The 15,525-nt window shown below is 37.4% G+C and overlaps 1 protein-coding gene across 1 annotated transcript in view; it reads right to left on the reverse strand.

Moving 5' to 3' along the window:
- Positions 1-15,525, reverse strand: part of LOC310952538 (glypican-6-like) — an 86,107-nt gene that overhangs the window by 57,367 nt on the left and 13,215 nt on the right. Inside the window, exon 2 of the mRNA XM_083921166.1 lies at positions 4,709-4,867. Coding sequence (XP_083777292.1) covers positions 4,709-4,867 — 159 coding nt within the window. The remainder of the gene's footprint in view (positions 1-4,708; positions 4,868-15,525) is intronic.

The following is a 15,525-nucleotide window of genomic DNA, read 5'->3' on the forward strand; positions in this document are numbered from 1 at the left end:
TTTAATCGTGTCCCACCACTAACATATATATATATATGATCATCTTTAGAGTTACTGAATCAAGCCGTTATCGCTCGTCAACATAGTCTCCTGGTTTTTCTACGCATTGGGTGGGTACATAAGTATTGCGTTGGTGTTCATTTGGATACAACTGATGTCATTTTGGGAAGCTGCTAAAAATTGTCTTAATAGACTGCCAGAAAAATGTTGACAATAGCTTGCAGTAATAAGCAATAATAACTTGATTCAGTAACTCTAAAGATGATCAATTGTGGAGGGTGGAACACATTAATATTCTGTTTGGCTACCCAGCACCATGGTGTTCATGGTCAGAGGGTCAAGAATTGATTAGCAATTAAGACCCCTGACTTAGTGTTAATGAGCAAGTTGGAAAAAATGCTCTGTACCAGACATTTATCTCATTTCTCTGAGCAGTTGTTTCCTGGGGTCGTAGGAGTAGGACAGTGAAAATGAAGGTGAAAACAATGATAATACCCAGACATGACACACATGTCATATCTTTTTATAATTACTTTTTTAAATTTAAGTTTTATTAGTTTTTGAAAGGCTAGACACATGGCATACATATGATAGTATCAAAAGTTTCCGCTCACATAAAACAATTCTGAATATCCTGGAGGCAAACTGCAATACGTAAATCCGAAAAAGGAAATCTTATAATCATGATAATGATAAAGGAGTAAATATAGAAAGATAAAATAAATACATACATAACAAAAACAACAACAGGGAGAAAACATGTCAAGCTGATATTAATATATACCTATCTTCCATTTTAATGTAAGTCCAGAACCAGTCCCAGTGTAACTTATTCTAATGAGCAAATATTCATAAGAGGCTGTTTCCACCATCAAACTCACCAATTCCATCAGCTCTGGGGCTTTTGTTTCCTTCCAGTATCTTAAAATATCTCGGCAAGCCATACCCATAAAAACAAAGTATACATTTGGGTATGTTTGGCATTTAACTTGAGTATTTCTGAACCAAACCAACTACTCAATATATCCAATATGTGAATCCAGAGTAGTCTGACCAGACTAGATTCAGTGAAGGAAGGTTCTTGCTTGAATTATACATTTCCAACACAAATTATTGTTCATCCGATTCATCCTCCTGAGCCTCAGTGGTGTGTGCTAGTGCCTATGTATTATCTTATATTGTGTGAGCTTTCCCCTCGCTTCTTTCACATATTTGCCACATCCGGCCAATCCTAAACCATTTATCACAGACATGTCATATTGTGGAAATATTAATTAGCAAACAAAGCAAATAAAGGTGAAATCTATTATGACATTGCAGTAACTGTGGTTGTATGACTTTTCAAATAATGCTCTCTCTCTCTAAAATTCACACAGCTGTTCAACATGGGTTGTTATGGATATTTCTGTATTTGTGATCTGATGGTCTTGGCATAGTCGAGACTGTGCCCTCTCCAGTGACACGTAGGCTGTGGTGTCAGGTATGCGTGGGCCGTCAGCTACTGTAACACTCATCACAAACTCTGCATCCAGGCAAGATAATATACACATACACTGACTCTGTGTAGGTGGGACTCAAGAGCCAGGTGCTAAATAGATGGTAAAGAGCATCTAAATGACACAACAGCTCTGTATTGTTTTTATCTTTAACTACGTATTCAGACTCAGTATTAAGGCCAACACAACTGTTTTGTTAACGCGGCTTCATGAAAAGAAAATACAGTTCAAGGTATATGGACTCAGAGAAAGATATAGATTCTTGTAAAAAACAAATTATGCATGAAATAGTATATATATATACACAGTATGCCTATACTATACTATATCTATATATAGTATATCTATACTATATATATCTATATCTATATATAGATATAGCTATACTGTGTACACTGTATATAGGCTGTTTAAATCCCAGCTGATACCTTCTCCTCAAAACCACACAACTTTCAACACTCAGATTCAATTAATGACGTGTAAAGATAAGGGTGGAATTCAAATCCAGCCAACAATATCTCAGATTTCCCGAGCGAGTGTGGTCAGTTGAGACCTTCAGCAGACACATAGTCTCCAGACAGCAGAGGGCTACAGAGCTGAAACCTGTATATGGCATCTGCTTTGACACTGATGAAATTATGGAGAATGGCAGCAAACCCCAAGAGGAACAGGGGTGCCTGGAGTCACGCATCTAAGTGCTGCTGGACAAACCCCATTTCCTCTCTCACTGGAGTCCTCCTCATGACATTCACTATCCTGACAGCAGCTGATCAAAATAATACTTATTTATTTATGCACACTACCAGGAATCACATGTGAGTGTATATTCCTGGAAAAATAAAAGTAATCACCCAGGCTTTGTGACATTGAGTTTCTGGGCACTGTGTAATCTTCTGAGAGTTGCATGCTGTAACTGAATAGTATTTGTTTCATATTATATAAAGACAAGACATTGACTGGTGATTATTGAATTGCTCTTTAAATCACTTAAACATTATTCAGATGTTGAGATGGGGATTTATATATGAAAGGCTATGCTTAGCTCCGCTTTTGGAAAGAGATTAGAATTACTTTGAATTAACTGAATCTTTGGGAGTGTTGCTGCTCAATCTTAAGATCTAAAAAAAGGTTGTATTCATGTTGGTATAATGTATGGTATTTAATCTGTGTAAATCAACAGTATGTCAACAGATCATCCAACAAGCTGTGAGTGGGGAAATGATGTAGGGCGGCAAAAAGAGGGGCTGACACAGTGTGCATTATATAACAGTGCTATATTGTGGAGCTAGAAAAATTAAGTCTCATAAAAAATATATTATATTTGTTGGAATCAAGGAGATATGTGTTTTATTGGAAGATAATCCTTAATTCCAATAACAAAAACAAAATGAAATGAATTTGCCAATAACGCAGGACAACAGACGTTTACAGAAAAAGGTAAAAAAAGCTAGTCTGAACTTTCATTTTAGTTAAACATCTGATAAAACAGGTTTAGTGTGATGCATGTGTCAATAAAGTCGCTTTAGTGTGTTGTGTGTCAGTTCAGCAACAAATAGAATCAAAATACAGACGTGCTAATAACACTCAGTCAAAATCATTTATATGTGTGCGCTCACATGAAAGCGTGAAGTTTATTTTTAAGCTATCGTACATGCAAACTATCTTACAGGAAAACAAGACTATTTATTAATCTCACTAAATGTGAACAAATTAGCTTGATTTAACAACCAAATGTAAACTTTTATCAACTGTAATGTTCGAGTGCTTATAGATGGCAACATGTTGGGCATACAATACCCTTCTGTTAGATGATTTTGCTTTTTCTGTAACTGCTCCTTGACAAAAAAAAAGCGTCCTTCAAAAGTTAAAACTCTCATGTTTGCTTTGGCTTTTCTAGATTTTATGCTTTTCTACATTTCTCTTTTCCTTCTCTTATGGATGACTATGTATCCACTTCTTTTGAGAGAATAAATGAAGTGGGCTTATACTGGCACTGATAAATTACCCATTATTTATTTTCTTTATTTTTTGCCAGTTCTATAAACGTGAAAGTCTGTCACTAAGTGAGTGAGTGATAGAATTATACAACTGCACAAAGTGAGTGATGACATGTGTAATGGTGTTTACCGCTTATTAACATTCTCAGGAGTTCTGACGCTTGAAAAAATGTAATCAATGGATTTACAGATGTCTCTTTCACCATGTAAGACAGAATGAGTATATTTTAGGCCTGATGGCATCATGTGACCGACACAGAAGTTGTCACAGAAGGAAAAATCTTCCTGCTTCCCAGAATTCACTGGTGTGGCAACAGTGGCAGGCTGTGAAAGAGTTATTTCAGACCCTGATAGCAATTATATGTTATCACTCTTAATGCACAGTAAGAAAGCTGTATGATCCAATATTCTTTTATTTAAAAAAGCTTATCAAGAGTTCCGTTTTTGTACTGCCTTTCACTTGGAGGGATGAATAACTCAGATACAGTAATCTTTAAAATGTATATGAGTGATACCTCATTGAAAGGTTTTATGCTGTATTCCAAATAAATCATTTGACAATGCGGACAGGTGGTTATGCTTGATAATGGGCATCTTGTCTACCAACCTTTTTTGTCTACAATGATAAGCTGCAGCCTCCCACATAGTGTAATGTTTGGAGCTGCAGGGATTATTATTTCTCATTAAACTGTAACAAGAAGATGTTGACTCCACATAGAAGGATACCAACGGGGAGAGGTGGAGAGGTAGAGTGAGTCTTGGCTCAGTATTGAGTGCATCTCCTCCTTTAGCAGAAGCTCTGTGGATCTGTAATGGTCAAGACAGTCCCCATGGGGCTACGACAAGATCACAAAGAGAACAGGACCACCAAACAGCCTTAATAATGCAGAGTTTGGCTCTGTACTGCTGTTCAAGCTGTCAGTCTGCCGTGCAAGAAGCCATGTTTGTCTAATCCAACAGGAGAGTTCTCCACTCCAAGGCATATTAATGAGATTTTCACATCCCGTTTCCTCTTGAGGGAGGACAGCTACAGAACTACAAACAGTGAACCTTTTCAAATTAACACATACAGACTGAATTCTTTGATTTTCCTTTTGCAGCATTTTTTTTCTGTGGTGACTTACCATTAAAATTGTTGAGGGAAAAAAAGAGACAAAGTATGAAAATTAATCACCATAAAGCATGAAACAAACAAACAAAAAAAGAAAGACTTACCATCAAATCTTTTATGCCTGGAAACAAAAGTGCTTCTCAATTCATGACTAATTTCATCAACCAGATTCTCAAAGTCCTGTTTGCTCTGTTGGCCAAATTTGTCCTCCATTTCCGGGGTGCAACATGTGTTTCCCTGAGGACATACACGAAGGTGTTCGCCTGCAAAACAGACAAAGAACAATGTATTTGTATCCATACTGACTACACAGTCTTAATACATTTAACATTAATGAAGTATACATAATTAGTTCAAGAGACACTTTCTTTCCCCACCACAGCCTCCTTTTTTATAGGTTTAATCTGGGTTTTTGCATCAACAGCAAATTTTGGATTTGTATCTAAAAAGGTCTCATCTCATCTCATCTCATCTCATCTTCATCCGCTTATCCGGGGTCGGGTCGCGGGGGCAGCAGCTTTAGCAGGTGACAACAAACTTCCCTTTCCTGGGCCACATTAACCAGCTCTAACTGGGGGATCCCGAGGCGTTCCCAGGCCAGTGTGGAGATATAATCTCTCCACCTGGTCCTGGGTCTTCCCCGAGGCCTCCTCCCAGCTGGACGTACCTGGAACACCTCCCTAGGGAGGCGCCCAGGGGGCATCCTTACTAGATGCCCGAACCACCTCAACTGGCTCCTTTCAACGCTAAGGAGCAGCGGCTCTACTTCGAGTTCCTCACGGATGGCTGAACTTCTCATCTAAAAAGGTAGTTACACAAAATTCCCAGGAAAGTTGGGTGCTTAAAATGACTGATTCAATAATACTTTTAAACCAACCGGCTTCAGTGTGAACACTTTTAGAACAATCCTTTGCTGATGACAGTATTTAAGTTTTACGTTCTATTGTACATCTCTCTTTGTTACGGGAAAAGTGTGCAAGATTGTGGTTTCCAAATCAGGTCTTGACAGTTTGCTAAGCATCATCTCCACTTAGTTACTGTTGCTATGCCTGACCAGCTTCCTGTTGTCACAGGGCACAATAAATGATGCCGATAGCAGATTTACAATTCCAAATTCTTCGTGATTTTTTAAACCATCGGCCCTTGATTTCAGAAAGAGGTAGAACAAAACAGGCATCCAAATTTCTAGTTGGTGACCCTCGACTATGTCACGTATAATGACACCTATCACTGGCTAGACAGATATATGGTTAGTATATTGATAGCAGCTTGTAAAATCTTTGCATAGCTAAAGACAAAGCTAGTAGAATCAGTTGGGTTTAGTTTGACATTTTTTTTCATGATAGTAACACAATTGCAAATAAACAAATTAGCGTGTGATGTAATCTAGCAACATCTGTTTCAAAAAAGATGGGACGGGAAAGCGCTGCATCACGTAGGTGGGCACAGCAGGTTTTTTTTTTACCTGATACACAGACGGTGTGTGGTTGCTGCCAGTTCCACTGTGTACATGTTGAGTTTTGCCAAGGGATAATTCAGTTGGTTATGCAGGGTTTGGAAGTGGAAGCTATATTAACTTGTACTGAAGTTATTAACTGTATCACGTTAACAGGACCATGTATACACATTGATTTGTATGTGAAATGTAAAAACATCCACAAGGTTGCTCTGCTGCCTCACTTTGCCTCTGGCACAATGAGGTATATATCCTAATCATTTCAACAGACTGTACTCTTTTTTTTTTACACAGTTCTATGTAGTTTTTACCTGTGAATCGCCTTCAACCCTTGGTTTCTCAGAACTCTATCTCACAAATGAACTGAAATTTAAAAAGTCACGAACAAAAAACCTTTGTCTGGGTTTCTCCACATAAGATGTGATTCACTACAATTTTCTCCGTACAGAAATTAGTTGCAAATTTCAGAAACGGAGAAGGGAAAAAAAAAGGATTTTTAACATGATTTTGTGGATTCTGAGGATCAATGGTAGTGTTAGATGATAAGATGCATTGTCATAGGTGTATCAAAGCAGGGAGAACAGATAATACATTCCTTTAAAATATTCTCTCACATTACATAATTGATGACACTGGGAAGTCAAAAGTTTATGATCTACAGTACATGGTTTCATTTCATTCAAAAGAGTCACAGATAAAGCAGGCTCAGTTTGTAACAGCATGTATATCCCCATTACACAGTCTAAAACCTATGCAAGTACATTGACAACAAAAGATTTAAGACAGCACAGAACTTTTTTTTTCCCAATTTTTTTTTACAAAAAAAAAAAAAAAAAAAAGAGTATAACAGTCGTACAGTGTGTCTGCTTTAGGTGGGCGAAAAAAAACAGCCAAAAACAGAAAAACCCCAACATGAATCCCGCTATTCCTCCCAACAACAAACGTCAAACACGGTCACAAATAACCAAACAAGTAACCGAATAACATGTAACATAAGTGGATAGGTTAAAAAAAATAAATAAATAAATAAATAAATTAAGTAATTCAAAACAGAGAAAAATGACAAAAATAAAAAAAATAAAAAAATAGGGGGGGGGGGGGGGGGGGTCTCTCTCCTTCAGGGCACTAGGAAGTGTCCTCAGCATCATCAGGAGTAACAGTAAGACTATTACTAATAAGAGCCATGGGTCCCAAGTTTGGTGGAATGCTGTCAAATTTGAGTACTACTTAATCTGCAGGTCAACCTTTGGGAATTGTGTAATTATTATTACATTTGACCTAAATTGAACTGAAGGCTCATCCTGACAAGGAATTGTGTAATTATTATTACATTTGACCTAAATTGAACTGAAGGCTCATCCTGACAATGAGCAGTATTTAGTGTTCATCCTCATCAAAGTGTATTGCCACTAAATTAGGTACGAGACATACATCAACACTTTATCAGTATTGTGATATGTGACTAGATATCGTCTTCGATTAGGAATATCTTAATATGACACAGGTGATGTATTTTCCTACTTTTAAAGGCAGCATTACAGTAATTTTCCGTTCTAGCTATTCTATTATTTGCCTCTACTCACTCAGTCATTACATTCACTTCATGATTATTTATCAAAAATATCATTGTGTAAATGTTTGTAAAAGCACTAATAGTCAGCCCCACAATATTACTGCAATATCAACAGAGGTTTTTGGTAAATAAATAAATAAATAAACACATATATATATATATATATATATATATATATACTGTATATATATAGTAATACGGAATTTTGTCCTTGTTGCCCAGTGTACCAAATGAATACAGTCAAGTGCTCATTATGTTGATGATAACTATGACATAATATGTTCATTAATAACATTTTTTCCACGACTAAGACAATATGATGACAACGTGTCATTTAACGCCAACTGTGTCAATATGCAACATCGTTGACGAAAAAAGGACAATAGTGAAATGTATTTAAAGAAATAAAAAGTCTCTTTGTTTTCATCCCCTTCCTCCTTTTCTTTCACTCTCTGTGCTTATTAGAGATGTTCAATTTAGTTGCACCTACCCAGTCAGCAGGGCTTTGAGTAATTGAAAAGTTGCATTCTTCATCATTTCAGAGGTTAAAGTTGGCTGGCACTGCATTGTGGCACCTTCAATATAAAGTGAATAAATCTGATCCGCAGTTTCATACATTAGTGTTTCATTCTTAACTGCAGCAAGTCCATTAAAGGGCTTAAGACAAATGTCTGTCTGTGGTTAGTTCACATGTCTGTTATCTAAACTGCTAAAGTCAGTTGAACAGGTGATGTGAAGATAACGTTGTCGGTAAGCACAGCTGGCAGTTGTAAAATTAACTCTGCATGCAGCAACAGAACAAGAAATGGATTTCACTTCATGAGCAACGACAGAGCACAGGATCCTTTGGGACATCGGCATCTGCAAATGGTTACATGAGGTAACATCTCAAAGATTTAGACTTCATCACCCAGAATGTATATGTATACGTCATAAGCAAACTGCCCCCAGAAGGCATGACCATGTTTACATGAGTCAGCAAGTACAGATGGAAAAGTTCCAACACCAGTGAAATTTTTATCAACCAAGCAAAACAAAACAGCAGTTTCACTTTTACAGCATTACTAAAGTGTATCCAGTACACCATGGATCAGAATGGGCAATCCAAAAAGGCTATTACCCATACATGCCGTAGAAGTCATGGGTTCACCCCAGTGTATTGTAAAGCCTATGCCCCCCACCAGGCCAAAGCATGAGGGAGATCTTTCTTAATGTAGCTTATTTTAAGCTTAACTTCAAGATTTTTTTAAACTACAGTTACAGTGGTGCGGCTCAGTTGGAAACTTGGATTTATTCATTTTTTTCAAATCTCCAGTCAGCTTTTAGCACTGACTTAAACTTTATTAATTCTCAATTTTGCGATTGGGCCCTATCGATCTTTAGCTGGCCCACACCAGGCCTCTGTCAACCCACTTGCTATTAGACCTGATAAGGTTTCTGGGGGAAAGCCACTGATAAAAAACATGTATTTAAAAGTACACAAGTACTGTAAGAGTATTCTGGCATGAAAAAGTCATAACATACATCTTTTAACTGTTTTGTTTAGCAGTACATTCTCGCAAAATAAAACAGAAACACATTATTAGAAAAACTGTGCAATGCTGATAATTCCATTTCAATGATGTTCATGAAGTACAGCAATGTTTGAATGCATTCAGTGGGGGGGGGGGGGGGGGGGGTCTGTGCTGCACACTGGGGGCAGTGAGAGACGCATGAAGAACGCTTCACTTGAACACAGGCTTGTTAAAAATATTAACAGTGCAGGTAATTTCTCTTCTTTTTCTCAATAAACAATCTTACTTTTCAACAGTGCAAGGTTACATCTTTGTGTGTTGGTTCACAGAGCGTGGTTAAGAGAAAACATTTGTCTCATATATTCTCTGCTGTATGAAATTTCACTTTGAGATAATTTTTCACCACAGGTGTTTGTTTTCCATCCCAAAAAAATATTTGCATCGAATTCAACCAGATTGAAGGTGTCTTTTTTTAAAATGGGAATTTGTTTATAAAAATGTACAAAACGTTCAGTATAATTTCAAACTAGGCAGTGGGTGTGGCCAAGCATGTGGATGGAGAATGTTAGATTTAATTTCCCCACAAAAGTGCATGTTCTTATTTATTTTTTAAGTGGTACTGTGAAATAATGATTGGATTTAGGAACTTCAACAACACACAATCTACCTGCAAGTCCCCGGAGCTACACATTTTGAGTACCAGCCTTTTCATCAGATATGTCAAGGGGAGAGAAGAGGAGAGCCATCTTGACACAACAGACCTAGTGTGTGTTCTACCAGTCTCAACAGAGCAAAAACATCACTTAAAATAAGACTGTCGTACATCAACATATGGGAAGGAGCTTTCAAGGGACTTCACCACTCAGCAAAGTGCCATAACCTTCCTCACCAAGGTTAAAACAGCAATGTGGCTTCCCAGATAGTCTATCTAGTGGAGCACAGACTACACATTAGCAGCAGACAGGATGGAGAGTGGGTCTGAAAGTTTTTTATACAGCAATGACTGCTGCAACTTAAAGTTGGCTGTAGTGCCATACAAATATTTTGTGGTAAATTAACTTATTTTTATTAATCATGTCATGTCAATATGAAAAGACTGAAACGAGCAATGAATTGATCCTACAAATGTACTGCAGCAAAAGCCTGATATAGCATATTCTGTAATCCAAAAACTAGTACAAACACATAAGTAAGCCACACTGTTGCACTAGTGATATTTCCTGTTTTATGATGAACGCAGTTATTGCAGATTGTTTTTAGTCAACCCGAAAGATCAATTCATGGAGCTTGAAATGAACCAATTAACTATTTTTGAGTCTTCAAAAGGTATTTATCAAAATATTCCGTTCCACCTGCTGTGACTTACTTATTCCATGCACTCTCTGGGAAAAGCTTACACCCTTTGAGATGCATGAACACACATGTGCAACCAATGGGAACACCCTAGTAAACACCTAGAAATGCCCTATGACTTATAGTAACCACCAGAGCACCACAGAATCACTTCAACCAAAGCAGTCAACTGGAAAACCTTGGCAACCACCTAGCAACCACCCAGACTATTGGTATGGTCATGTCTATATGGTAACCCAAGATTTGCAAATGTCATGCAAGATTGTTAAGGTTAGATGGTTAAGGTTAGGCACTGTCCTGCATGGTTAAGGTTAGTATAGGTGGTCAGGGAGCGAGTCTTGCAAGAGCTTTTGCAAGTTTTGGCAAATCTAGAGTTACCATCTAGACCATTACACTGATGTCCCCTTATTTTCTTTTTTCATTTGTACTGTCTGCAATCCAGCTGTCAATAAATCGGCACTTTTGCAGGTTTAGGTTGAAGGACTGGTATGCTATTTGTGTTGCTTGCTTAATTTTCTACTTGTTTCTTTCATTTTTCTATTTTCTTTATCTCAGAGTACAAATAGAATTCCTATTCTTTCTACAGTCAGTATTCTTTCAGCTGATTCTTCACTCACTGCTTTTTCCAGCAATGCAGTTCATTGTTCAGCTTTGTACCATTGTGCAAAAGGTCTTCAGTGACTAAATTAGGGACATTATTTGCTGCTCATTGCCACTGGTTTGTATGCCCAGTGTATTACTCAGTAATGAGTCATAAATATCACTTGTGAACACTAGCAGCTCTGGTCTACTATATTGACGATGTACACATGTATTGCTTGTTCATGGCTTTTGGAAAAAGGAAGAAAAATCCTGCTGTGCTGTGAGCAGCCAGAGATCAGAGTTGGTGATGCACTAAAGTCCACTGCCAGGCATTATTGGCTGAATAAAGTTCCAAAGTTAACATTTTCTCACACACATTCAGAGACACATCATGGAATGCAATGGCCATTAGTTTTTGTGACATCACAGGACTTTGGACACCTGTATTGATTTTAAAATATTTTTTTCTATGATGAGGTTTACTATAGCTGTAAGATTTTATCAGCTTTTCTCTCTCCACAGGTCCCATCTTTCAAACTGAAAAATAAAACAATGTGAGTGTGACCCATGAGAGTTTCAAAGGGTTTGTGGAAACAGTTCTGTGAACAAAAGCGTCAAGTAAATGTCTTTGCACAGCTTTGGGATAACGCATGCTACTTATCAGATCTGCTCTGAGACAAATGTTATGCAGATAGAGTTTTTGTTTGTTTTTCGCTGGTATGGTACCATGTCTGATTTCCAGCTGAAGCTGTCTTGTGATCCCAAGCAAGCAATACTTTAATAGCCTAGTCCTTAGGCAAGTCATTCAGAATGAAGAGGGTTGTAAGGGTGAAACAAAGAGTGGACCCAGCTTAACCTCACTGTACTAACCTATTCCCTGTCCTTTATTTGTCCGGGGCCAACAGCAGGATGCATAACTTCACTTTGCATTGAGGCCATGGCACCACATGTTTAACATGAATACAGAGCAGACTATCCTGCTCATATTAACATATTAATAACACAACTGGGGGGGAAAAGGGGATTCAATACATACAATTCAATACATACTAATGTTATGTCACTAGTGTTAACCATGCACCAAAACTATAAAAAAAAATGTAAAGCTGAGCTGTAACGAGAGAGGTTTATGCATGCACTAATTTATTAACACCTACAAGCTGTCATCATAAGTCGCAATTACTTCTTGCCACTTGCATGTGTGTAATCAAATGGAGTGTCAATCAAATCAAATAGCTTATTATCACTGCTGATGAAGCTCTACACAAATATTTAAATCCTACCCTCTTCCTGCCTGACTTATTTTATGGACTGCAAAAACAACATGAATAGGATTTTCTTTGCCGTAAGCGTTCACTTGTGAAGCTTGCTGGAATAATCCTACATAAGAGTTTATTTTTTTCTGTCTCGGTTTTAGATATAGTCACTGCTTATGTGTTTTATGTTAATGTACTGATTCATTTGTAGGCGCAAGGCTTTCATTCACCAGTTTCCATTATAAACTGTACAGAATATTCAATGAACACATCCATGTGTGCCTTTCAAAAACTCCCTACTTTTATAATTGCTCCAATAAGAGCTCACAATAACATACAACATAGGGAAATCAGCAGCAATGTTAAAAAAAACACAAGATGAAGTGCTTCAAGAGCATTAAAAGCATCTATCCTATTGCACAATTATTTAACCTACCAAGTGGCCTTCGGTGCTATGTTTGGAGTGTTAAGGAGGCGGATAGCTTCAGGATTCTGCTCTGGAACCTGGATGTCTTAATGCTTCTCCGCCTTTTGTGAGAAGGAAGAAAAATAACAAGGTTGTAGGGTGCTGGATGTGAGGGGTCCTTTAAAACTTAAGGCATTCTTTTGTAGTCTATAGCCTTATAGATTTCTGCTAGGGGTGGAAGATCACATCCAATAATTCTGGATGCACGACACACCACTCTGTCCAGTTGTCTCTTGTCCTCAGCTGACATGATGTCAAAGCACACAGTTATTTCGTAGGTAAGAATGCTCTCCACTGCACAAAACATCCTTGGATGGATATGCTACATTTTTTGTATTAAAATGAAAAGACTCTGGTGTACTGTCTTGAGAATAGCAGTAGTGTTGTACCTGCATTTCAATGTTGGTTCCACTGCAATATCAAAAATTTGTAGTTGTCCACTTGTTGAATTTCATTGTTGTTGCGAAGGTGATCCTCAAGTCCACAACTAATTCTCCAAGTCTGATTCGGTGGTAATACCTAAGCTTTCCCTTGCTCCTTCTTTCCCTATCCACAATAAAAAGTTATATAGGAAATTGACATTTCAAAACTACACATATTAAATGTTCCTAAAGTCTGTCATGTTTAGCTGTGTTCTGTCAGTGGTCGCAGCCTTGCACCTAAGCCAAGCCCTCAAAGAGTCAGAATTTTCTTTAAAAAGTTACAAAACTCAACTTTGTATGCAAGCATTTATACTTTTTTGATAGGATTGTGAGAAAAGTTTATAACATTGAATGTCAATACTATTTGGTTCCGATATGATCATTCTTGCAGGTGCACATGTAAAGCAAATTAAATTTTTCAAATGTTTCAAATTGAAAGAGTTAACACATAGTTAACACTTTCATCTCCCTTTGAGCAACATTAGAACATGACCTTAGACATTGTCTTTCAAAAAAATTCTGTAATATATCCTGTGATGTGCAATAGCTCTTTTTAAATGTCTATAGGAAGACAGTACAGCTAGTAAATATTTTATAAACTTACGAATCTGGCAGGATAATTAAGTGTCTAAGTTCCTGCACGTACCAGCAAAGGTAGGCCAACTCTCAGAAGTATTCATCAGTGTACCTGGCAAAAGAGAACCACAGCATATGTGCTCTGCCATCTGCTGTATCCCATGGTTCTCCCCTAACAAACTTTTTCATGGGTGCACACTTGAAGTCACACTCAGACCTAATGAGATCAACATTCCTAGCAGTGTCAGTGCAGTTTCTTCTCCTCGTATCATCACTTCATCACCTAAATGCAGCTGCAATGTGTACTTCCTTCTTAGATTAAGAGTTCACGTGTTTAAGTCAGAATTCCGGTCATTTTAGTCATCATTATATTTAAAGAACTTTTTGTCAGGGACTTGTCACAGCTTGTCTCCCTGCAAATCAACACTTTCACTCTCTTAGCCCAGAATATTCCAAGTAGAGTTGAGTACACGTTTCTGTCCATATCTTCCTACCAAACCCTTTTGTTAAAGCATGCATTTCATTTCTCTCATGTTATTATTCATGTCCCAAAATCTTATATTCTGATATAGCTCAATTTATATCTTGATGACGATATATATCATGGTATATAATGTTTTCTGATAATTCAATAAATAGTCTATATGAAATAACCACATGGTAGAGCCTATTTTTGTATACTCTTGTTTGAATTATATACTTGAGAAATGAAAAGTACTGAGTATTTTCTCAGTTTTTAAGTGGAAAAAAAGCATTATAGAGATTTTTTTTTCCAGTTATACACTCCCTTTGTTTACATGGATGCACACAAACAGTGTGACGTAAAAACAAAACTGCATTCTTCCAATATAATAATAATATAAGATATTTTAAATGCCCCTAGGTGATATAGACTTGAGAATACAGTGCAAACATGTTTTATTTGACCAATTAATTACTCTCACATAGGCATAGCCTTTATATAATTCAATCCAATTTTGCCTTGTCTTTGTCATCAGTCATCTTGGTGATTTGTGATCTATCCACCTTGTGGCAGTTTATGAAGAACTAGATTCATCACCTTTTGGTTGTATGTCTCTGCCAACCAGTCAAGTTGCAGTTTACATCAGAACTGTCCAGACTTAAATAATATATGTACCGAACTTTGAATGGACTTACTAAAAATGTATTACGTGTATTTTATGCGAAACATGGATGCTTCACACACATTTTCAACCTGGCAGCACAGCAGATCTACAATCACAGAGGTTTCAAGATTAGTGTCACCAACTCAGTCTCCAACCAAACATCTTCCCTTCTGTTCCACAGTTATGACCTTGAATTTCACCTTTGACCTTTTTGATATAAAATGTCACCACTCCGTCAGTTTTTATTCTATTAGACATTTGTGTAACATGTCAGAATTAGCGTAGGAATTGTTGAGTTACGGCCAAAAGCGCATTTTGTGAAGTCACAGTGACCTTTGACCTCCAAAGTCTAATCAGCTGATCCTCGATCCCAAATGGACATTTGTGTCAAATTGGAAGATATTCCCTTCAGGGAATCCTGAGATATCACATTCACATGAAAGGGATGACAGACAATCGGATAACATTATGCCTCGGGCCATGGCTGTTGCCGGCGCAGAGGCATTAAAAACGGTAAACCAAATGATAACAAGTAGAATAAAGTATTTTCATTTCTATTTCGCTTTGATCTCTGTAGTCTGAAAATGCTCACTTGT

This window comes from Echiichthys vipera (genome assembly GCF_963691815.1).
Source record: "Echiichthys vipera genome assembly, chromosome: 10".
In the NCBI taxonomy this organism is placed as follows: Eukaryota; Metazoa; Chordata; class Actinopteri; order Perciformes; family Trachinidae; genus Echiichthys; species Echiichthys vipera.